Source organism: Rhea americana, unplaced genomic scaffold, assembly GCF_003343005.1.
Source record: "Rhea americana isolate MKP2758 unplaced genomic scaffold, rheAme1 scaffold_117, whole genome shotgun sequence".
In the NCBI taxonomy this organism is placed as follows: domain Eukaryota; kingdom Metazoa; phylum Chordata; class Aves; order Rheiformes; family Rheidae; genus Rhea; species Rhea americana.
In genome coordinates this window covers 2,802,855-2,828,959 of record NW_028185228.1, presented here as the reverse complement: position 1 = coordinate 2,828,959, position 26,105 = coordinate 2,802,855, and the positions used below count along the sequence as shown (strand labels likewise).

Sequence of the window (26,105 nt, the reverse complement as noted above, 5' to 3'; positions counted from 1 at the left end):
CCAATTAATGTATTCACAAAATGAAGCAGGGCAATTGTAGTTCTGTTCCCTAACTATCTCTTTAAAATCTCTGGCATTTCCAAACTATAAAATTACAGCTCTTCCTTTCCTAGTGTGATTAGGAACTGTGACGGGGAGAAACAAACTGCTGAGAACTGTGCAAATAAAAAACTCAGTTTTTACAGCCATAAAGCTGTAAAAGCATATAAGCAAGCTGAAGTTTGCAGAGAAGAAATTTTCTCTTATGAGACAAAATAGAACAGTCAAAAAAGTATAATTTTGCTGCAGGGAATAAAATAGCTACAGATTGACCCAAGTTGCCCTTTTTGGGGTTCTCAAAATGAAAGTGCTGGATGTTACCTTTATGCCCCTTAATGGTGTCTCAGATACTTCCACTCTTAATTCAGCCTTCAGTTCAATGAAACAAATACCCAGGGAGCTCCCCAGCCGCAGCCTAACTTCTCTTTGCACTCACAGCTCTGTGCATGTTGCCTGCATGAGCTGCTTTAGAGGCTCTTCAGCCCAGTCTTTCTCTTTCTGAATTCAGAAGCCTTAATGAATTCAGAGGTGGATTTATCCTCTCCTTCCTAGGCTGTCTCTTCACCAGCTTGTTCCTCAAATCAGCTGCTGCAAATACATGCTTTCATTTCAGTCCTCGTTTACTTTCCTATTCTGTGATTTACCAAAAGATTAAAGACAAACTTATGAAAGTTCACCACGGCAACTGCTGATGTCATTGGGAACAGATTCCCAGATGGGGCTTGAAAAACCATGAAGACCATATTGATAATTGACAATATTTCTGACATTATTCATGTACCTAATTAAGATACAACTTCATACCACTACCTATGCTCAAAACTGAATGAACAGAAAATATAGCACCATTAACATGCTCAGCCACTGGCGTTGCAGCCCACAGAAATTAACCGGTCATGGAAGATACAGATGATTTCCTCCTTTCCCATTCAGCAGCAGAAAAACAGAGAATTGTTTATGTATCTGCTTCATAATACCATGGCTACGATTGTTCTACTAAANAAAAAAAAAAAAAAAAAAAAAAGTACAGTTTTCCTCAAAAAATTGAGATAAGCACTGTACCCCACAAGATGTCATAAACTGAAACAAGATTTTACCCATTCTACTGCAAGCAGTCTAAGCATCAAAGGAAAGGAAACACATACATATTATTAGCTTGGACAGCTCTGCATGTGAGGCATGTGAGGCACAAATTGCGATTCTCCTCCTTACTGTGYTTGTCATCTTTTTTTGAAAGAGATATAGTTTTGTGTGTGTATAAACACACAAACAAAAAGTACATTTAAAGTCACTTAGGGGTATGTGTATTCCTCTTTTGGCTCTTTCTGAGGCAAGTTACTGCTAAAACGACTTTATGATAGTTTATTCCTTACTCCATCTTCTTCCAGAAGCCCAAAGGTAGTGTACTGAAAGGCAACCAGCCCCACCGCAAGTCAAAAAAAAAAAAAAAGTAAAGGAGAACATTTGCCAAAAAACCCAGATTCTCAGGGATGCAGCAGGGTGGAATTGTTCAGAACTTCTAGCAGATACTATGAAAAAAATGCAATGAGARGAGAAGACATATATTTGAAAAATATGTTATAGCCTTTAAGAAATGATAGTAATAAGTACAAATAGTTTTAAAAAATCATTTTTGAATGAGAACAGAGGTAGAAGGACTGTCTTGTCCATGTGTTCAGGTGGCGGTCCTGAGATGTGGGATTATGCCTGAGCCTGGGATGTGATTTTCTCAGAACTTCAATTCTAGCCAGGCAGAGTCAAGAAACTTCATAGCTCTGCTACACCACATTGCTGTCATCCTCTGTGGGAGACTTCAGAGCTCATTTCAGAAAAGCAAAAAGCTGTCAAATGGGGACTCTTAAAAGAAGAAGTCTTCATCAGCCATATAAAAGTAAAACAATTCATCAAGAACATTTAATGGAACAAAAGATTAACAAGATAGAAGAAGAAAATTTATATTGAGTCATCTTGTAAGAGAAACACCATTTTGATTTCAATCCTATAACTTAAAATAAGAGCACACATAGACTTAGCTGTTCCCATGTATCATCAAATGGATTCATTTTTAATTGGCTTTCCATGCTGCTCTTTTTAAAGGCTTGAGTGCTACTTTCATTTGATACCGTATTGATTTTCTCTGAGGTTTCTTTCTGTCATGGCTACTCTGATCAATTAGTATGCTATAAATAGAGTGGTCAGATTCCTTTCGCTGGTCTCATTAAATTGCACCCCTGCTGAATTTCTGTGAAGAACAGAATTGGATCATAGTGATAGCAACAGTATGAAGATATCCTCAGATTTTCCAGTGAAAATCAATTGCTCAATATTCCCAGCAAATAGCTTTGAAAAGCGTGACCCAATGGAGTTCAGCTAATGCCCAAACCTACCTCAAACTTTGCTTGCAGTTCTACGTCTCTTAAAACTCCCAAAGATAAAGGATGGAGAAATAAAATGGTTTGGGGCTTGGCCAGTTCCTCACTGACATATAATCCCTTACTCAATCAAATCATTTAACTGCATCCCATTTGTGATCMGAATATGTTGCTGGAGGTATGCCGCTAACTCATTTTATCCTCCTGAAAAGTGCAGTAAGGATTCTGGGAGGAACACAGTCCCAAGGCACTGTCAAGATTATGGTAGTCACAGTGTGAGTGTAGTATAAGGGGTGAGTAACACTGGAGGGGTCAAACATATTTGGTGGTATRAAATACGCTATTTATTGCAGGTGCATGTCAACTATGACTTCAAAACTCTTAATCTCTATTTTGTAACGATATGGCAGTACAGCTTTTTAGAACATCTTTCAGAGCACATAGTTTACTTAGCAGGATTAGAAACAGATATAAATTAGGAAAGGGAATTGTCTAATTTCAAATATTTCAAGATTTAATCTGAAAGTGGTTTCCACTCTGCCCCTACAACCTACCCTATCTTTTCATAACTATCTTGTCTTGTCTTCTAACATCCTAACTGTTCTTCTTTTCTCCTCCATTGAGCACCACTCTTCAAAATCTCTTCCCTTTTCCTCCCMAAATGAAGCTACATTTTCACTGTAGGTTTCAGTGGAGGTTGAAAATCTCTGCTGCGAAGGCTGGGCTTTTTTAAACTCCTGTATCTCAATTACTGAATGTTTCCACTATTTCTGTATGCACTCACTGGTGTCTGGAGTATATTCTATGRGGTTTTTTTGCATGAAAATCTGAAGAATAAGTTCCGAGTTGGCTGTCCACACTGTAGACCTCAGAGGACTGGCTGTACTTTGAGAAGACTGTGAGAACACTGGAGGACTACCAGTACTCGATGATTTGTCCTGGATCCTTCATACTGATCATGGTGGCTTTCAGCCAAAAGATGAGGAGCTCTAAATGACACTTGCAGTCAAATGGATTAGCCCAGGATGAAGGCACCTCTCATCAAACTCAAAAGATATTGTGGGCAATAGGGCATATTCATTGAAACATCAGGTAAGATCTGCAGCAACTGCTACATAAATATAATTTTAGGGCGCCCCCCTCCAGACTGACCGTGGCACTCATTGCTTCCAGAAAGTGTTTTCAATGTTTAAAGTGCACAGGGTTAAAATACAGTTTTTCCCAGACAGAAAATCCTCCCCCAAATGACTAATAGATTCTTAAGAAACCAACTTTTAAGAGCAAGAAATTAACAAATACATTTGAAAATGCAATCTTTAATCACTATGTGGCACAATTGTGAAGAAGCTATGTGAGTCCATCTCATAAAATAAGAGGGCCGAATGCCCATTTCATAACCAGAACTCAAGCTTGAACTGTGATAGATAACATAAAATGTAACCCAGGTGAACCAGCAAGCAATCTGAGAAAACAAGAACTGCTTTGGCTGACATGTTGACATTCCTAGTTTCAGGTGCTGCAGGTACATTTAGTTTCTTGGACTGAATCTATACCTCAGTTTCCATCAATACGATGATACGTGCAGGCACTACTAATTTCGGTCCATTTCCATGTTTAGACAAAACCCTAGCACTCGATCCTTTTAACTATAGAAGACACTGGGCAAGATTACAAACACTATTCTTGATTCCACATAACAAAATACTTCATAAACTCAGAAGYGTTTTTTAAGAACTTATTTTGATCTTTGCAAAATAAGCAAGAAATGATTGGCCATATTGGTCTTGGATGGGGGAATTTTTTAGAAAAATATTATCCAAATTTTAGTGTGATGTTTTAGAAAGAGTTTGTATTTAATTTTTCCTTTAAAAAAATAATTTTCTTTATGCATTATAAACCCAAATTTTCAGTCTCTGAGCTATTTTAAATCACTAGAGCACCACCTATCTGAACATAGTTATGCCAGTCTATACATCTGAGAATTGAATTGCCTTAATTTTTTTTTTATGATTACAAAACATAAGCTGAGATAAAATCATCATCAGCTAAGCAATATAATTTCATACTTTAGTGGTGCTTCCTCTTAGAGAAGCTTCCCACATGTGGTTTTTTGACATTAGTGAAATATCRTAGCAATGTCTACGCCACATGGCAATCGCTTACAGTCAAAGTCAAATTGAATTAGACAAATAATTGCCAAACTGCCACAGGAGCTGAACACTTGCTAAGGAGTAAAAACAAAAAGTCACAATGTATAGTTTGGGGGAGAAGGAACTGAATGGTTAGCTGGTATAATAGGGAATATGTGCAAAGGTGGTATGCACAGAAGACACTAACAAAAAAGCATCTGTGCACATCCTAATATGATCACAGGGGATTTACAAGCATCACAGAAAAGACAAATTAGCTTTATTTCAGAAAAGAATTCTAAAAATAATCCAGTAAATCCTTATGAGGGAAATTTGAAAAAGGTGTATATAAAATGGTTTAATAACACAGGCAATTTGGACAATATCAAAAAGTAAAGTTAAGCTCCCCAAAAGAAGATGATTTTGCTGATTTTCATATCGAGAAAGAGACTACAGATCTCACCATCTCCACTGGCAAATGAAAACTCCCTAGTTTGTGATTACAGATCATCGATATTGCAGATGCATCACTGAGAGTTAATAGTAGATATTCATACAATTCCTGCTAGGGTCCCAATAGCATATGGTAAAATAACCAAGGGTTTATAGGAGATGACATTTTGAAACAGGAAATTTAAGATCAATGTTGAGAAGAAATATGAAGAGCAAGAAGTCATGGAAGAGTTTCCAAAGAATGTGACAGACTTGCTTTTGAGATTTTAAGTTACTGCGTGTGAAGGGCTAGAAAATATAATGCRTGGAATAATCTTACTATAGCAAGAAGGTGAACTGTGATCTTAACACGTCTTCTGTCTCTGACTTTATGATTTAGAACAAATTAGTCTTATTTCTGAGTGACCTTAAGAGGAAGGAAAGTATTCGTACTCCTCACAGACTTAAGATACCGAAGCAAAGAGAAATATTTAGATCTTGACTGAGAAAAATCACTCCCAAAAATAATTACATATTTTGAAGCTGRGGAATGGTCATAACCATGTAGTTGTTGAACTGTGGCCTATCAGAGACAACAGGAAGTTAATCACAGTGTCAAGAGTTAATTCACTACCCTGAGTTTGAGCTACAAGGCCTTCTTTTCTGATACTCATGCCATTCACCTTAGTAAAACATTAATTTTTCAGCTTAATCAGGGCAATTTAGTTGTTATCATTATTTAACACAGATCATTTCAGTTTACTGATAAAAAGAGAAAAAAATAAGATCAGTTAGCATTTAATAAAAGCCAATAAAAGAGAAAGAAACAGAAGAGATTCTCCTTGTACGTAGAGGCTTTCTCTCAAGCTGCAATTATTTTAATTGAATATTTTTCTCTGTTAACAAAACTGGTGGAAAAAAAACAGCAACCAGGAGCATTTTCACCACTGCTACTTTTCTGAAGTAGAAGAAAACTCCAGATACAAAATAATTTCTGTTTCCAGGTCCTGCCATGTCATTCCACCACATATCCAGAAGCTCCAGTGAGCTTCTGCCTGGCCTCGTTACTACTGAGTCATATGCACCAAGCAGACCAGATCCTCTCTGATCAACCAAAAGGACCAGTTTCTTAGCAGCCTGGCGGCTAGGAGACTCACAAAATAAGTGAAGAGATCGCAGAATCACAGAATAGTTGAGATTGGAAGGGATTTCCGGAGATTGTCTAGTCCAATCCCCCTGCTCGAGCTTTCTAGAATGCCAGGAAGAACTACAGAAACACTAGTTAAGAGAAGGCAATAGATTTGAAGCTGATTAGATCCCCAATGTGGACAGCGCTTGGACAGAAAGTTCACAAAAGGCTGAGATCTCCTTAGGAGTCTAAGATGGTCTTAACCTGCTTTGGAATCACCCACAATGACTGAGATTTTGGAGGGTGACACTAGGACTTCCAAGCAAAAAAAAGAAAAAAGAAAAAAAAAAGAAAGAAAAAAAAGAAAGTTAAAAAAACACATCAGTGAAGACTGGTGCAAAAGTAAGGCAATGCGAACAGCAGTAGGGTGAGGAACTGGGGAAAGAACCAGGACTGGGACAAAGGCTGCCTGGAGGGAAAAGGGAAGAAGGAATGGGCAGAAGAGCCTAGCTGTGCCAGCTAGATCAAGGAGCTTGAATTAAAGCCAAGATCCCCAAGACTAATCATGTCTTGCTTCCAGCAAATATCTGCCAAATGCTGGCAAAGCGCCCACTCTCTTTCTCGTGCTGGTTCACATGGAGGATGACAAGCTACTGCAGTCAGTTACTCTGCCAGCTCAAGTGGCAGCTGTTTTGGTGGTGGATATTTAACTCCATTATGGAGTCTTGCAGTCAGATGTCATGTAGTAGAGCTTCTGAGAGTAAAAGGGGAGTTCAATTTGCTGCCTCTTATCATTTGTTTCAAACACGCAGTAGCCTACACAGAGTTACACTCAAAGACAATTTGATGAGGAGATCTAAAGTTAGGCATGCTAGAATTGAGGCTTCTGGCTTGAGGTATCAGGATCAAATCTGCAGAAGTATTGACTCTCCCTGAATTGAAAGCAAATGGCAGCTGGACTCTAAATATATCAAAGGTGTCTGAAAATCAGACCATTGCTGTCACAGTGGGCACCCTAAATTAGCAGATGCTTTTAACTGTAATGTGTCAGTGGAATAGCTCTCAGCTGGAAAAAATAAAACAATAGTATTCCCACATCTTAAAAGCGTGTTTGTGAGAATAAATAAATTAGTATTTGGAAGGCATTCAAAGACTTTTTTTATTGATGAGTATCATAAAAGTATCCAGCAAGGAAATTAATTATTCTGTCCTCAAAGAACAGGTTTTTTGAAAACCTAAGCCACACTAATGGCTGCATCTATACAGACATGCCTGTAAGCCATCAAGTCTTCTCTCACCTCGCAGGTTAAGTGGATCCAGACTGTAGGTGAAGAGCTAGAACTAACGATTTGTTCCAGCCTACACAATTTCCAGAATAAATTGCTAGCAAGCATTTTTGATAGCCTTTTTAGAAGTAGGAGAGATCAAATATATGCAAACTCTTTTAAAACAACAAACTCTTAGGAAAAATACCTCTTTCCACTGCTGCTACAGAACATAAGTTAAACTAGTATGAAACTCTGCTGTTTGCAAGCATGTTCATCCACTCTCTGGTCTGGTCCCRGGCTCAGGGGACTCAAGCAGACAGGGGCCATTTACAAGCAGTTTAACTCTTTGGTAAGAAACTGAAGGAAAGCAGCTACCCGATTTTCTAGCTCTCCCAGAAACAGGAGATATTCTCACTAAAAAATTGAGACTTTACTACTTTTTAATGTTCTCCCCAGCACTATGTGAAGTGTCAGGACCCTAGTCTCAAAAACTGGCTGAAAACTCAGGCAGTGATCTCAAGTTTTATGAGTGTTTTTATGGTTTTATGTTCAGATGCATAGAGGTTTAAAGCTCTTTTTTTGTAGACTGCTGCTATTGATAGTCATTGCTGGTAGTAAATAGTTATTCCTTAATCTCAATATTAACAATCTTATGAACATATGTGCACAGAACATGCAATTATGTAATTGTATGAAGTCAAAATAATTTTTCAGAGGCATCTGAAAGTTCCTGACTTTTCAATGCTTGACTTTGAAACCTGTTGGCTCTATATGTGTAGTACAGAACTAGGTGGCTACATTTAAGCACTGTCTGAACAGGAAGGTAAACCCAACATGATGTCCCGATAAGAGACCCTTTAAGATACCAAAGAAGTTCATGCTCGGAGATAATGGGAGTAGGAAGTCCAGTCTCTTTCCCCTCCAGACTATCCATGTTCTGGTCTCTTTTACTTCCACCTTATATTGCTGCAGCAAGTCTGATCTAAGATACTATTCTTAGAATTCACAAGAATAACTGAAAGATGGTTTTGAGTGTAAAAGTAGCTGCAAGCATGCTGCCTTCTTCCAAATTCACAGTGACGAGTTTGTTTAAACCTATGAAGCCTTTCTTTGATACAAACAAAAAGTCGAGATCAGTTGAGAGACTTGCCTTGTCCCTCACAACACTGTCCTCCCTCCCTGTAAACACCCTCAATTCCAGACCAAGAGTCTTCTGTCTTCTGGAACAGTACTGACTGTCCACATCTGTTCAGTTCTCAGTTTAAATGTTTATCACTTCTTTTTCCTCAGCCTCTTACATAAAGGAAAAGCATCACTATTTAAACTATTTAACGGTTAAGTTTTGGAGGTATAGCCTACCTGAGTGACAATACGCAAAACAAACCTGTCATGCATACAACTACCATTATGAGTTAACTAGAAATCACATATTTAAGAAGGATTTACAGTGTTCCAGGTTTTAGAATCCAAAATATCAGTTAATCAACTATCATTTAAAGTGTTTCATGCATACTAACAGCTTTTCATTTTGCAAAGTTCATTTATCATTACCCCCAAACCTATCAGAGTTAATAATAAACCCTACCTTTTCAACATAATTTTGGATTGAACTTTCAGTCTTTGACACTGCTCTTACTTGCTTTCTAAACACAAAATTCTCCTGATACTTAATAAAAAGCCTGTAGAAAATGCATAGCTATAAAAAAATTACCATAAAGAAAAGAATCTTAGCCGAACCTCTCTTCTCCCTCTTTCTGCCCAAGTGTTCTTAGTTAGATGTTTAAGCAGAAGAGATCATGGAAGTGCTAGGAGAAGTAAAATGAGTAAATTTTTTCCCCTTATAAAAGGAGAAAAATTAAATATACATATAATTTTTTTGAAACAATTTAATTATGGAACCATCTAATCCATATTCTGTCCTTACAGAGGCCAAAAGTGAGTGCCAAGAGCACATATAACAATAGGGGAAGCTTACATGATATTTCCACTTAGCATTCTCCTCTTCAACCCTCTGCAGTTCAAGGACTTCTGAACCTGGAAGTGACTTTTATGCATTTTGTAATCCTTAGTTCATTTATCTTCGATCAGTTTATCCATTCTCCTTGAATGCAATTAAACTTAGCACCCAGTCCCTCCCATGGCTGGGAGTTCCACAGATTAAGTGTATATTACATAAAGAATAACCAGATTGTATAAAGAATCATGCCTACTGCTAGCATCATCTAATGATGATAATATCACCTAACAATAATACGCAGGTGACAGAACAGCTCAGCCTAGCCATCCTCTCCATGCCACACATGATCTTTTTTGTAACCTGATCTGACATCACAGGGAAATTGCTTTAAGCAGGAGGTTGGACTAGATGACCTGACCCTTCAAAACAAATGYTCCTTTTTTATTTTATTTTTTTTACAGGTACCCATAATTTCTTTCCATCATTTTTGTTCTTGCAGCCTGAAGAATCCCAGTTTGCTTGTTTCTTATACAGAAACAACGGTATATACGGATGTCTATCCATACCTTCGGCCTTTTTTTTTTGCCCTTCTCCAAATGTTCTGCAGTTCTACAACACCCTTTCTGGGACATAAAAAACAGAAACATCCTCGGCAGTCAAGAGAGGAGCAAAGTATAGATTTACTCAGTGGCTTCATCATGTTCTCTGCTCTCCATTCCTTTCCTAATAATTCCTAACATTTGATTTTCTTTCTTGACCCCTGTTACTTATTGACCTGACATTCTTATAGAGCTGTTTATGAGACCATAATACTAAAGCATCATATGTGTGTATGGTAATAGCTCAATGGCAATTCATCATTGCCTGTGTAAAGGTAGGACTGGTTATGCTATGTAATACTATGTATACTCTATATAGAGACTGATAAAAGGCATTTGGGTGCTGCAACACATAACGGTGTAACATTCCCAGCCTTCAGGAATCCAGCTACTGGGTAACATGAGCTCACAGACAAAATTCAGTTTTGGTGCTACAGAACACAATGAATGAGGGGAAATGAGCATCTGAAGACTGAGATTTACAGGCCTCAGCCCATCAAATATGCTAGTGAGAAGCAAAACAAGGTACTAAGGTCGGGGCATGGGTTTAGAACTCACCCTTCAGAGGATGCTTGATACTTCCTTCTGCTAAGATTTCACARCTCTTAGTCCTTACGTGCTCTTAGGTACCTAGGCCAGACAGACCCTTCTCACAAAATAATTACATGTTGTATTTATTTACATGTTTATTGTTTGCTACCAAACGTATGGGAGATGTATGTTTAACTCCTCCTTCTCACTAATTGTGAACAACATAAATGCTGTGGCCACCAGCATCCACGTGAGAGAGTATCGCACCTCTCTTCCATAACAAGGGCAAGGGTAATGCACCAGCGGGGTCTGCAGTGTCAGAGTCCCGGCCAAGCCCCCTAACCACCATGGCAGGGAAACATGGCTTTCCTGGTCAGTAACACCATTTGACCTAAAAATCAGACGTGGTATACACTGCACAGATTTGGTCAGTATAGCACTGCTGGGATGGAAATAATGGAAATTCATGTCAGCTTACAGATATTTACTCTCCTTTAACAGTACAAACTCTATGACTGAAAGGCTCTTTTTCTGAAAATAACTACATGTACTTACCAGGTTTTTCTAATGTACTGAACTCAGTTTGGGGTATGATTCTTTTCATGCTCCCTTTTAACATCTATATGTGGATGAAGGATAGAGCAGAACTTGTCTTTAGTAGAAAACTATACACATTTTCTTGTCTTAGTTTCAAAAGCAGTTTCATAATAAAATAAGCAGTTGTGGAAAGCCCAGAAATGCCATAACTTGTAATCAGCTCACCTTGGTATGTGCCATATTCAATAGTCTGCTCACCATACAAGCTAAGCAAATGCAACACAAATTTAGTAGATTTCATTCAGAAAGCAAAGGAATTTGGTTAACATCAAATTTAAGGGTCACTAATCCCACTTCCCCTGTCCTCTTCTTCCCAAGTAAGGTAAATATTTAAATTCCCCAAATGGTAAAGTTCAGCATCTTGAGCCCTATTAAATCTTGTAAGTCAAAGTAAATTCCTTTTCTCTGATTAAACAGAGAATATTTACAAAGATCATAAATAAACAGTATGTCTGAGTCGTTCTCGTTCTTTTTCATATCACCTGACTAAGCACTTTTGACTTTGCCTCATTCAGAATGATGTTTCTGCTATGTGTTTTTGTCCAAATTAAAAGACAAGACAATATCTGTTAATGGTAAGAACGTCTAATATTTTAGGCATAAAATCTTGCAAGGAGGTACAAGTAAATCCTGACCTTTTCCAGGGTCTCTCTGCACCACCTTTCCATCATGCTTTCTTATTATTCCCTTCCTGATCACATTTTTTTAAAGTGTGATTTTCCCTCCAAGATGCTCAGCACAGTTGTTCTTAGCTCTTTTTATTGATTCCAATATATCTCTATGTAGAAGTAAGTTTGTTTAAGAAAAGAAAAAGGCAGAGATTAAACACAAACAGCCCCCAAGTAGTATAACCAGAATAATATCAGTAAAGTCAGGCAATATTGCTAGAACTGGAAGGCCCTCACTCCCACAGTGTTTCTCCACAGAAAATGAATGGATTTATTATGAGAGACCAGCTAACTGATTTCTTGAAAAGATTTGTGGTAAAAGGCCTCATAAAAGTTACAACATACAGGCAACAATATCCATCAGGAATTAGGACAGACTAATTCCTGGCTAAGGGCTAATTTTTACCTAAGGGCTAAGTAAAGGTAAGGTTCTAGGACCTCCTCAYACCCTTTTCTGGAACATTTTGTTCCTGGCTTTACACCACTGAAGTCAACAGGACTGAAGATAAAGGRCACAAAAATGCCCTGGGTGCTGGCTCCTGTCATACTGGAACCTRCAGAGTTGGTTGTGGCTAGAAATTTCATCGCTGGGCATGGTCAGCCAGACCAAGGGACCTTACCCTGACCYAATAACGTGCCAACTGATGGTAGGAAAGCACAGAATTTCAAAGTCAAACTTACAGTCTCGTAGGTCATCCATCATGTTCTCAGATGCAATTAGCTGCTGTAGCTCTCCTCAAAAGAACTCTCTCTGATTAATACCCRAGACAAAACCACTTAAATATAAAGCGGGTGGGAAGAAGGACTACTGGCTAACTTTGYAARACAGCACAAGAAAGAAAAAAAGCTTTGAAAAAACACAGAGCTATGACAAATATAGCTCTCACTGTTGCCTTCTTATRCTATTCTCACAACCATGGAATCACRCTATTGTATAAGCAAACTCAACAAAATGACAAATTCAGATCTCTCTCTGAAGACTGCGACCATCTTTCTGTGCAACAGCAACCTGAAATGCATTTCAAGGTATAGATCAAAACTTTATACTACTTTTATACACATTTCCATATAAATAGCAATATCAAAGTGAAGAAGGTTCAAAGATAAGGTTGTTATTTTGTTTTATATGAGTAATAAAAATGTACAAATGATAAAAATATCAAAGAAAAGTAATGTATGTCCTTGTAAAACCACACTGCCACAGGAATGAATTGCAGGTATTTCTAAAACAACAACTCAGGCTTGAACGGTAAACAACTACTTCACAGATTCCAGTTTTTCATTTTAATGATCATTAAAGATCACAGGGAACAGCCAAGAATTATGCAGTATCCTTTCCAACAATGTCCCTGTGCCGTGTAAAGTACATTTACAATGAGCATGCAAGAAATTAAATCACCATATACTCAATCCTGCAAGTCACTATTCACATGAATCCTGATCCAACAGTCAAGCACATGCTGAACTTCAACTGAGCAAACAGTTCTAGCTAACTGTCTAATCACAGTGGCCCATACTTTTCAGGACAARTGATATAGTGCGAGCCTATCTCCAACGGACTCAATGAAAAAAAATGACCTGGTATGGCAGCAGCACCATTTTTCATTAGCCCTGTCCAAGACGACAAGAGAAACTCATTATTTCTAACTTACTGCTGCAAAAGCTGCAGTGTGAATTTACAGGAAGTCAGCTACTCTGGAATAAAGATGGAAAAGTTACCTCTTGTTTATGGCAAATTAAGAGCCTACACACTGGGAATTACTGCAGTTAGCTGACTGAGTTCGCACATTAACTTGCTCCATAGTTATTCCCACGACTGTTGTTACCTTAAAAAATTCCTTACCTTAAAAGCCATTAATAGCCTTGCTATTTTGAAGTGTGCATCTTTCCTGCATTTGGATTYTGGGGTTTTTTAACCATCCAGCTTTGTAATGAACCACAAAAAGAAGGGAAACCAGGAAGATGAGGAAATGCAAGAAAAGCAGAACTTTACCTGAAGGCCCTCTATGGCTAATCTAAGCATGCTTGGTGTCAGCTTAGAGGCCTGCTTGAAGGTGAAGTTGCTCCAGTCTATAATCAAAACAAATCCATTCACTTGAAGCTCGGGATCTTCTATCATGGCTTCTAGAGAAAGAAGTATGGCGCGCAAAATATCCACCAGTGTGTACCTGTGAATGTTAAGGGGAGACTTGATTAGGCCAAGTTTATTAAGACACGGAAAGWCCTCAGATAAGAGACTGGCAGAATTTCTAAGCGTTATTCCCCTGTACCATTTAGCAAAAGTTTAAAACAAAGGAATGTATGTGCACCCTSAGATGTAACGGGAATGTAGAGCTGTGAACATCTTAAAAGCTTAGTTAGTCAATCTCATCCTCTGAGGCAGGATAATATATTGCAGACTGCTAGTGAGCCAAGACAAACTCAAAAAATAAACCACCAAGAAAACTTTGAACTTTGCTGTAGAAGGCACTAGTCTCCAAATCTGCCTAAACATCTACCAATTTAATTAAATGTCTAATCAATCGTATCTATGCATATCTGTATAGATGTGCAAGTGTATGGTATATGTATAYGCATATACACATAGATCTAAAGATCCCTCCTATAATTTTCCAAAGAATTAAAGTAACAGCTTCTATATGATAATCTAACACCAAAATGAGGTTTCTAAATGCTACACTGTCCTTCTTTCTGGATTATGTTTATTCTTAAATTTGCAAAGGGTATTACAGAACGATCACTACCTCAGTCAAGGATCTTGAAAGCAAAATAAATAAATAAATAAATAAATAAATGTACACTAGGGCTTTAGAAGGTCTCTAGTTAAGAGCAATATCAACTTATTACGATTTAATTAATTTCCTTCTGAGTACTTTTAAGATGAAATCATGTGATTTCAGGTATAAGTTTGGAATGCAGTATACATTGGTTCTAGCACTGTCTACATTAAATTTGAGTTTACAAAGATGTCACAGCAACTGTGCATGTTTTACTTACAATAAAAAGTATGTATTTATATATTTTACCTATATGCCCATAATCTTTTCTTAGATAAATAATCTTGTAAAAGAAAATATAATTTCATATTGGTTCTTACTCAGTGTCTCAGTGCCAAATCCTGTTGAGTAAAATCAATTTTCTTTTGTGATGCTAAAGCACTTAATATAGCAGCTGAATAATTTAAATATATACAACAATGTCATATTTAAACTAAATGCTGGAAAATCAAAATTGGCCATGTAATAGTGGTATCAATACCAACTTGCAGTTTAGCTTATTGCATATTTTTAAAAAGTGAGACACACCTGAATTATTAATTTCTGAAGAAATATGAAAGTCAGAGCTAAAGTTCTAATTTTTTCTCCAGGTTAGTAACATTTTATACCCCCAAATTTTGAAAAAAGTAAGATAAACAGTTCTTGAAACAAATCTAAAYTTGACAGCCTGCACCATAATATGAGATGCAACATTAAACTCAAAAACAGAAAACATCAGATAAGCAAATGTTCCAGAAAATTTTTAAAAAATACAAATCAGTCTAGTTTTTGCTGATAAAATTTTTGAATAAGGCCCTCTAAAAATCTCCCATGATGGTATCCAAAATCAGAAGCTCTCAAAATCATAAGGCCCCCGTGAAATCTCTGCAAAACTGCATACATAGCAAAAAGCATGTATGCCTATTTAGCAATTACATTAAATTATACTAAATTTTACTTGCTTCAATATGAGTGCACTATTCAGTTATAAACATAATTATATTTTGAAAGTATTTGCAAAGTGAAATAAGAGAAATGAAATCCATCTGGACTTGCTGACTTCTYACATTTTTCTTTCTTTCAGCCTACTAAAACTCAGTACAACTATGTACTCCTAGTAAAGGGTCTAGCAAAGGATTCTGCTAATGTCAACTACCTAACACAGATGAAAAAAAAAAAAAAAGGAAAAAAGAAAAAAAAGTGTGTTTTCCCCAGAAAGGGAGTTTTACATAATTTTTCTCTTCGTTTTCGATACCTTCATTTTGTTTTGAATTTGATTTTGTTTGCTGATACAGGAGATTCAAGATTCTCTCTACTTTTTCATTTTTCTGAGATTTAACCTTTTTCTGAGGTCTTTCCTGAGATCTAAGGTTTGTAGGAAGTTTGGTATGCTCCCTCATTTTTGTTCAGATTTTTTTCAATAGGGAAAAGAAACAGAACAAGGAAAAATATTCTCCTTAATTTCCCTGTGAAATCCTCAATATTCTAAAATTCTCAATTTCCCTTTGAAAGAAAAAGTAAAGAAATATTTCTGTAAATGGATTTTTTTCTAGGAGAGGGAGGGAAGAATGTACTTTAAAACCTATTTTGAAGGAAAATGTTCGAAATCTGGGTCCTCATATTTGATATCATAATTCCATCCTCGAAGAACTATTAGGCGAAGACCCCGATATTGCAATAGCTGCAGTAAAACAAATCTGCCTGCTCCGGGTCAAACTCCCCTTGGGAAAATAGGGGCTGGGATGTCAGAGGCAAAGCCTCAGGCATTACACAGCTTACGGCTCTTCACCAAGGCGAGTGAGTCCCCCAAGCCCAACTGCTGAATGCAGCATCCAGTCACCCCGGGAAAATGTCAAAGTTGCTGGTCAGGTCTTTAAATGAGCAGACAAACAAATACCCTCAGCGCCCCAGTGCAAAGCACAACCTGAGGAAAGACGAAATCATTCAGCGGTGCTTTCCCAAACAAGCTGCACATAAAATGGGACAGTTAGGGAGTGCTTTGCAGCATCAAGAGTATACACGATTTTACTGGAATAAAATAAGAGCAGTTTTGTGCACCCAGCACATTTGCAGATCAGCCTACYGCTCCGATACAGCACTGTGGAGGGCAGCCAGTCAAAATGGGTACTGAAAAAAACCCGTATAACCTATGTTTTGTACTACTGCTAGCACGGATAAAAACACACAGTTAGCCTGAGGGCATAAGGCTCATGCAGTCATTTTGGGGGTCTAGGGCAGAGGGAGACTCAGAGCAAGGTCAGCTACCTCCCCCTCAACTCTTTAGCAGCTTCACACCCACCGGTATGCTCCACAAGGAGCASTATTTTTTTATCACTTTATGAAAATTAGGTAGAGATACAGCCTGTAAGAGGCCTTCCCTGAGGAAAGGTTGCACAGGAAAGGAAAATTATTAAACATCAGATAAGTCATTGAGGAAGCAACTATTTACTAACACCTCAGCCCAAGGAAAATCTTCTATTAGAGTTCATGCTTACGAGAAAGGGACAGGACAAATACTCAAATCTTAAAATTWGTCACCACACCACTTGTCATTTATGCAACCCCATCTAGAGAAAGTTATTCTCCAGGATGGGAGTTTCAACAAAKCAGACGATTGCTGCAAGCCCCTCGCGTTCATTTCCAAGAAGATTCCCAAGTTCCTGAGTTCAACTTCCAGTGTCCTCCCTAGGAAGGTTAAAGATCATATGTCTTGGATTAACAGCTCTCTGATCTCTGGTAGCACGAAGCTGCAGGATATCCAGGGCTGGATATTCTCTGCTAGTTCAAGCCTTCAAGGCAGCCCATAAAATGTTTTTATATATACCTATGCGCWATATAGCAGTATATATGTATATATGCATATATATATATATACACACACATATATTTCTACACACTCACATATACACCTAATGATTCATTCAAGCCAGTGACAAAACTGCCAGACATCAATGAGACCAGGATTTCAGCTACGATAGAGAGTAACCATGGCTGCAGGGCTAGCTCTTCACATACCTGCAACATATTCACCATCACTATAATTCTTATCACAGGTTTGCTTTGTGTGAGTATGCAATACAGTCCAGAATAAGAGTAAGAATATTATAAGTTTACTCACTGAASAAGACAAAAGTCTCTCCTGCCAATGAAAACAAGCCCTAAAGAACAAAGATCTAAATAAAAGCAAGAAAAAACACTTTCTGTCAGAGGAGGGTCTCTGAAATACTCTTTAAACCTTAAGAAGTCGCATTAGGAGTATACAGGGACACATCACTCGCAACCAAGTCTCTTCCCCCCACCTCCTAACACTGTTTAGGGCAATTAGTTGAAAATAGGAGCTATCCTTCATTCTGTAATGGATCTCTTCTCTTGTTTTTGACATATTCCCTAAGTACAGMACAGAAACCCAGACAAGAAAGATAAATCCATTAGCGGATATTTAAAGTAGCTTTTGCTCTGAACACATGCTGAGGCAAGCCAGAAATGTAAACCTGGTGTGATAGATGAAATCTTAGGTGTTGCAGATTGCAAGCTGAGTATTGAAAATATCAGCTGAACAGCCTAAGCAAATGAAATATGATTAAAGAAACTATATTAAAACTTTCACATAGCACAGAGTTATTTGCGTAAAGACTCATCTCTAATCCACTCCAATCCCATGTTGTCCAATATTTCACCTCGTTGCCACTACTGTTCACGTCAGCACCGGGACGTAAGGAAATCTGTGTAAACAGAAGTCCCTCCAAAGGCTTTCCGCAGGCTTTACCACAGCACACACTCCATTCCCACCTGGGCTTCAGGGACTTGAAAACCCGAGGTGTAAAGCGGGGAAATATGCTTGATGCAGATGCACAAAAACCACATGCCAGGCTAATTACAGCTATATTATTGCCTTATAGTCAACCATAAACTAATCCAAATCCCGTGCACTGTCTTTACACAGTCCCTGGCCACTAGGGACAATCTCCAGAAAGGCACTAGAAATTTAACCAGTATGCACATATGGATGACTGCAATGTTACAGGGGACAAATAATACTTTGAGAAGGGAGGAACTGTTTTTAGCAATACCTGTGCTGTGGTCTTCCTGCACTAGTCATTCCACAAGGGGAATATTTGCCAAAACACTTCTCTTACTAGTTTTCAAAGAGGTATGATGAAACATACCTTCATAGCTAAAAGTTACTGAACTCCTGCTAAAAGCTGAACTTTAAATCCTTCCTGAAGTGTGATTCCCTTGAAAGCTGGTATACCAATTTGAGAGACTCTTGCATTAGTCTACATACAGCAAACTCCAGTTTTGTAGAAATATTGCATCTGGAGTGCTACAAAAAAGGTGACACAACAGAGAACCAGTTTTAAAGTGGGCTTGTATTTTATTATTTTGCAGATTACTACCACCTTTTCAAATTCTGATATAGGTAAATAATTTATTTTTCTTAAAAGAAACCTCTCTCTACACAAGAAAGCCTCAACATGAGCCTACCCTGTCCTTTGCATTGCATTGTTGAAACCTTCATTCCACTCCAGATAACTGCCATATAGACACAGAAATCATACAAATAAAAAGTGAGAAAAACAGGATAAGCTGTAAGTGAGCATGAAATAAATTTGGTTGGTCCAAGATGGCTTTGATCGACTTTGTACTTCAAAGAAAAAAAAAAAAAAAAAAAAAAAAAAAAAAACATATTAGCCTTTAATTTTAAGAGAAATTAATAGTGTCCAGTCTGAAGGGAAGATGTTACTCTTATTTTATCAGTCTGTGTTAAATTACAGCCATTGGGCAGCACTCTGTCAGGGCTCAGCAGAACATGTCAATTTTTCACAGCAATATCCAAAGAGTTCAACAAACATTTATCATTTGACTCCAATGACCTTCAGGTTTTATGATCTTTATTTCAGGGACAGCGAGCCCCTTGCTTTGCTCTGGTCCCWGTTTTAAAACGACCTTCTCCCGTGCTGCGAAGTTAGCAGGCTGCTGTGGRCCTGATTTGCTACAATACGTGTCCTACAATAACCTGGAGTTGGGCTGTGCAAAAGTAAAACCTGGTTGACTTACAGTTAACTTCAATCACTTTCATTTGTTTAAACAAACTCCTATAGGACGTATTGTAGCTAGCAAGGTATCGCTAATTCCTAGGATAACCCAGAATTTTATGATTAATTTAAATGCGTTTAATGCCCCTTATTTATAGGGCTATGCCTAATTCAACYGAGCGTTCAGAGAACTTTTTTAGCCCCGTTGTTAATGTGAAAAATAAAAGCTGGGAAGATGTCATCACATATGTAATGCATTCTTCAGCGTAATGCATTCTTCACGACCTTCTACGTGAGTTCCAGGCGTCAGTTCAAATGAGGTGGGATGTAGTGTGGAGATACACTCTGCTACCTCTTGAAATTTTTCATTCAGGTTGACTTTGAAGCAAGGAGGATGGAAAAGGCTTGACATGCTAATAGGCACATTAACAGTGATTCTTTCAAGTGCTTCAGGATAGCTACTGTTTTCTACAACAGCAACAGAGCTTGCTCAGGTAACGCCTCGCTAAGGTCTTGATTTGTCATTTAATTTAGGAACAGAGCAACTAAAATAATTAACTGAACATCCCACTCTTGCAATTTAGCAGTGGCAGCAAATTCTCCTTTATAGGTAAGAAAAGTTCTTTGAGATTTTCTTACAGGATATGAACAAAATCAAAGTATTTCCAAGGATTTCTGGAAAACAACAGACTGGCAGACAATGCTATCAACTTTTAGTAGTACATTTCACCATGGTCTTTCACTTTTACCTCTTGCTCTGTGCACTCRCTTTGTTCCCAGAAGCCACTGTGATTCCCACTGGGCCAACAGCAGAAGACAAGGAGAAGGTCTCATGTAAAATCCAACTATATGTCATCTGTTTTCAATATATTATGTCTCGATGATGTAGATGGCATCCACTATAGCATCTGTTTAATCAGATTCTGGTTCCAGCCAATTCCCATGTGCATTATCTCTGATTCATAACAGCTGCCCTATTAACTCTGTGGCTGACATGCATCTTTACTGACATCAAGAAATCTTTTGTTATTTTGAAAGTTAAAATGGAGGGGAATAATTTTGAATCTMCAGATGCAAATTGATATATAACTAGAAGAGACAAATGGAAAGGTGTTTTGGCTTGAATATAGGCCAGGTCTATCCTGAAGGTCTCAAACACATAAGGAACAMACAGCCTGTCTGGGAGGCTCATCAYCATTCTGGCARGTGATGGCTTYTGTCAAATGAACTACTGTGAAATCATGGTTTAAAAGAGAAAACGGGCTGAGTCTCTGAGCCATCATCCCATTTCTAATTTACTCTCCTGGCTTAATATTTTCAGAATTTCACTGAAATAAGAGCCCCCACGATACACAAAGGAGTACCTAGAAATGATGCCTCAGATCTCCTTGGCTTGTCAGTCTGAGTACAGATTTGAACCATGAAAAGAAGAGGGATCAAAACTTTTCTAATTAGAGCTGTTCCGTTTGAGTAGTAGCAATACGTCTCAGGGACGTTATTCTGAAGCTAAGCACTACCAGTGTCACACAAATGAACAGAAAAATAGAAAAAGCTTCAAAGATCTCACCAGATTATCTTTTAGRTTTCTCTTTAATATTGTTCATTACTCCATTAGCCCACAGCCTAACAGTTGCTGTCGTGGATGAAGACTCAGCTGATCTAAGTTTTACATAAATATTAACCAAAAAGATGGTCCCTAGCCAAAACATTCACAGTCTAAATATAAGTGATAATAGGTGTATGCAGATATACGGGGAAAGCCAAAACAAGGCAATATTAGTCAGCTAGAGAAACTATTAAAAAGTGTTTTCACTAGTTAATAATAATTACTTGAAGGATATTACTTTCAAATATAAATTTAATCTATTAACTAGATAGCTTGTTATTGATGTTAATATTGCTAGTAATACAATCTATTTTGTCATACTACCTCCTGTAGAGTTTGAAAAATATTCTGCCAACTCACCCGTGGTTAATAGTAAGCGGAGAAGCAGATCAGCCTCCTAATGTCTGCAGAATATAAGCTTTCATTTAATTGGAGGAAAAGTTTCTAGAACTTCTGGCAGGAAAGCAGACACATACTGTGCCCCTATATGTGCCTTCTTCCCTATTGAAAATTAGCTGAGGCAATAGCAGAGTTAACACTAACAAGTGCAGCRGATTTCCATATTCACTGAGGGATATTCCTGACTCACTGGGTCACTATGACACAGGCAAGAATTATGTATTAYTGCACTTTTCTTCTGTTCAGGAAAGTTCTGAGATAATTAATGTTGGAAAAGAGCTCAAATAAATAGCATCAGAAAGGACTAGGTTTTATAGTGAGCTTGCGTACAGGTGCCATGAAGCATACAGCCAAATAGGCATGACAACCAATCCTTTGCCACTGAGAGCTGAAGTTAATTGCACCATTAATGGAAAAAAGCTTCATAACAGCACCAACTGGACACATTAAAAAATAAAATAAAATAAAAGAGTACTCTTCAAATGCAAGTACACAACTACAAGCCAAATGTAACTATGAATCAACAGTCTGGAAGCTAATGTGGAAGGCTGATTYGTCCCTACATATTCTCCAGGTTTCTGGAAGGAATACCATCCTTGACCTTCCCAATAGCTGAGACCGGAGGCAGAGTTAAGCAGGGTCCCATTGAAAAGCTGCTGGACTACTCAATGCATTCTCCTTCACCTTTTGTTTTTCTATTTGTTTTAAATACAAGTCTGATTTAGTTGTTCAGATGGTAGGACATCTGGTATAGTTTTCAGGCCCTGCTTTAATTTAATGATTTAACATCTAATGCACAGGCTTGCTTTACCGTAGGAATTTTTTTCCTCCCACGCTTTTCTTTCTAATTGGAACTATGTAAATCATAGACTGCTGGTACTATATAAATCCTCTATAGTATGTCTGCTATTCATTTAAATAACAAATTGTCACTTTTTATTTTGAACTGTTACATGCTGGCCATAATAAATTTTATGCACATGATAAATTAAATTTGGAGCCATGCTGTTCTYTATCAATGTTTTTTGTAAGTTTATAAAGCACTCAGAGAAATTGCAACAAAATAAACTTTGAAAAGTAATCCTTCCATCTCTGGTGTAAGARGAGCACTGCCTTACACACTGTAAGGTCTCCATCAGTTAAGGCATAAGTTGTACACACAGTGTGAAGCAGCTCCAGTATAAGTTGAGCACACTGTGTTTTTCAGGCTCAGGTAATTGCTGAACACCAGAGAATGGAAGTCAATAAATTAATTAGAAAAGAAAGTGACCCAATCCTACTCCCAGCTCTGTCACTAACTTGTTATATACCTTGTAGCAAGCTACTTCCCACAGTGGGCTTCAGTTCTCRCCACTTTGACTGAATTGTCTACTTGAAAGCAAGTTCCTAACTCTGGAGGCAAGGTTACATTGTGCTTAAGAGCGATGGGGACACAATGGCAAATATGGCCATTAGGTACTCTGTGGTACTTCAGTCACTGTGCTATTATAATGYAAATAAGATTAATTGCATCAACAGGACTTTACAAAAAAGACAGAAGAGAATGCAATAAATTTGCTGATATGTCAGCTGATCTCATGTAGTTTAAATATCAGCACATCTATAATTGAGAATAAATCTATTCTTTTCACATGCCAATTATTTTTTGAAATGCTACTTTCTGTCTGAATTTAAATTCTTAGTTTTACTGGGACTAGGAACTAATAATCTGAAAAGTGTCACAAAGTTTGGGATTTTTTCCATTATTAAGAAATAGTGGTTTCATTATTAAGAAATAGGTCAGACTAGCTTTTAAAAAAGGAACATGGCAGCRCTATAATTCAATAAAATGTTTAAATATCCACTTCATTTCAAATTCTTCTTTTGGGAGATTTTTAAGAGTCTGGGTTAGATGTTTATTTTAATTAAAAGTTGACCTTGTCCTTATGTGGAACATAAGAAAATGAAGCCCACTCAGAGCATCCTTAGCTGCATCATCCCTGTTTCCCCAGTCAGCTTCTTTGGCCCCGTCTACTTTGTTAGCGTGGTAGCAGACACAGTTTTGATTTGTGCCAAACAGCATTCTCCCAGTTTCTGGGTATTGGGGTTAGTCATGGGTAAGGGTATTGGGGTTAGTAAGGGGAACATTCCCAGGATACATTTTGGATAGGGCCATCTTGTTTTGGAAAAGAAGTAAACCATGCTGTGCCAGCTGCCCTCTGGGCCAGAGCACCGTGCCTGGTACACCTACTGGCACAGTCAGACAGGGAGACCACTGGCCACAGTGGCCATCACCACAGCCTGCAAGAGGAAAGCTACATAAAATCTTCAGGAGCAAGCTTAAGCATGTTGATCCCCCAGATTGTCTCCTTTTTATCCACACTGCTAGCAGCTTGTGTCCTCCTCATGTTTCAAAACATCAGAGCTTGGGATATCTGCCCAGAGCACTCAGCTCTGCCTATGGCCAGCTTGTATGGACTGCACAAAAGAGAGTTTTGGTTCATGCGAAGGCACTATGCAGGAGTAAGTTTTCTCACTGAGAAGTGCTTTGGATCTTAGCCCTGCTATCAAGAGCCTAGAGAATCTGTGCAGTACTCATAGGGGTAGATTTGAGAAGGTTCACTCTCAATAGATTCACTCATTTACATGTACTAAAGTCAAGCAGTCTTGGAGACYGTAATTTTAGACTTCAGGAGAAACTGGGCATGGCATTTAATGAGACATTTAGAATAATCAGATAGTGTCATATAGCATATAGCCTGTCACTAAAAGGAAGGACCAGGCATTGTTTGGGGGACTGCACTAGCCTCCTTCAGACTGCTTTGCTTGCAAAGTCCATTTTTTTCACTTGGATCCATTTTATACAGGGGATTTATGCTTAGAGCAGTGTAAGTGGGAAAAAGAAGTGGTTACCATAACTTCCATCCTGGCATTTCCAGATGGCTCAGGAAGAGCTTTCTTTAGCTGAGGGAAAGGATTCAGAGCATAAACTTCCTGCACAGGCAAACTTTTCATCTTGAAAACCATGATGGATACTCCTGATTTGCAAACAGCATCTCCCACTTCCTCCTATTGCACTTGGATGGCTCTGTGTATGCTCAAGCATAAAGACCAGCACACTGAATGCAGCCAGCCTTTGTCAAGCTGGAAAAGTGCATCGTCTACCTTCTCTGCTTACTTCAGCTAAGGGAGAGGCAGAAGTGGGTAAACCTCAAATCAGTCATTTGAGAGGGGCAGCTAAGCAGTTTCTACTCCCCTTATGAATTTCAGAGCCTAAAGGATGAGAAGGTTACAAAAGCCATAAGCCACAGAATTTATTGTTTCTTTCTTTCCTCCTTCCTCCATCCTTGCTGCTGCCCAGCCCCCTTCTGGGTAGACCCGGGTGTTTCCCTGTTGCCCATGCAGCCTCCTTTTGATCAGGTGCAGCTTTTCCCATGCATCCCCCCCAGGGAAGAACGGGTTAAGGCAGGCAGGTGGCTCTGCATTTACCTGCTCTGGTCCCAGTTGGCTGCAAAAAGCACGAGGATCTTCCTGCCGTAGTGGTCCAGGTTGGCCAGCCCCCCAGGGAAACCGTCCTTCAGTGCCTGCTTGATGCCAGGGTCTGTGGCCTTGAAGCTCTTGAACATGTCCAGGTTCTGCTGGCGGTACTCAAAGTACTGGGCCAGGAGGCGAAACGCCTCGAAGTGCTGAAACTTCCTGGCCCGCAGGAAACGCAGGATGAAGGCATCGTCGGTGCGGAGGAAGCCAATGTCCGGCCGAGTGATCACCATGTCCCGCACCTCCTGGATGTCCTGGTGCAAGGTGTCGGGGTTCTCATTCAGCTCCAGCCTGGCTTTTTCCAGAGTCTCAGGGGACAGACCTGCCTGCAAATGAGTCATGGTGCTGCCCTCCTCCTCCTCCTCCTCCTCCCTCCCGATGCTGCCTGCGCTCCTCAGCCTCCCGGCAGCCTGCGGGCGGACCCCCGGCACCCCCGTCTCCCCTAGGGGACGGGTCCCCCGGCACGGCAGGCAGCTCCTCGCCTTCCTCCCCCCGCTCCCTCCCCGGTGCGGCTCTGCCCAGCCGCGGCTGCAGCCGCCGCAGCGCCGCCGCCGCCGCCGCCGCCAGCCGAGGCGCAGGTCCCGCAGCGGCGAAGCGGGCGGCTCCTCGGCCGGGCGCCTCCGGGCACGGCTCTTCTCCGCGACCCCCCCGGCCCGAGCGCGGCGGTCTCCCCCCGCCCCGGGCTGCTGAAGGAGGCGCGTTATCTCTGCGACGTGCCGCCGCCGTGCCTGCCGCGGGGTCCGCAGGGCCACATGATGCACCCGAGCGAGTCCAAAAAAAAAAAAAAAAAAAAAAAAGAGAGAGAGAGAGAGAGAGAGAGGGAGATGAAATCGGCCGGACTCTGCCTTCGGGATGGGGCTGAGGGCTGCTGGTTTCCGCTCGCCTCCCCACCCCCAGCTCTGTGCAAACAGTGATCTCACCCCCTGATGCTGCAATCGCTAGCAAAAGGGGGGCCCGGCTGCGAGGCAGGAGCGAGCGATACGGAAAGTGGCTCCCCGAGCCGAGAGTTTCCAGGAGGGCTGTCTTTCCAAAAGGAGGACCATTTACGTAAGATCAGTGCTTGCCTCCGTT

At 39.4% G+C, this 26,105-nt stretch overlaps 1 protein-coding gene across 1 annotated transcript in view; it reads right to left on the bottom strand.

The window, feature by feature from the left end:
• The window catches only part of CLVS2 (clavesin 2), a 56,562-nt gene extending 31,175 nt beyond the window's left edge, over window positions 1–25,387 (bottom strand). Inside the window, exons 1-2 of the mRNA XM_085318438.1 lie at window positions 24,987–25,387; window positions 13,715–13,889 (exon numbers count right to left, since the gene is read on the bottom strand). Of these exons, the coding sequence (XP_085174564.1) occupies window positions 13,715–13,889; window positions 24,987–25,375 (564 nt within the window). The 5' untranslated portion in view covers window positions 25,376–25,387. The remainder of the gene's footprint in view (window positions 1–13,714; window positions 13,890–24,986) is intronic.
• Window positions 25,388–26,105: the final 718 nt, after the last annotated feature.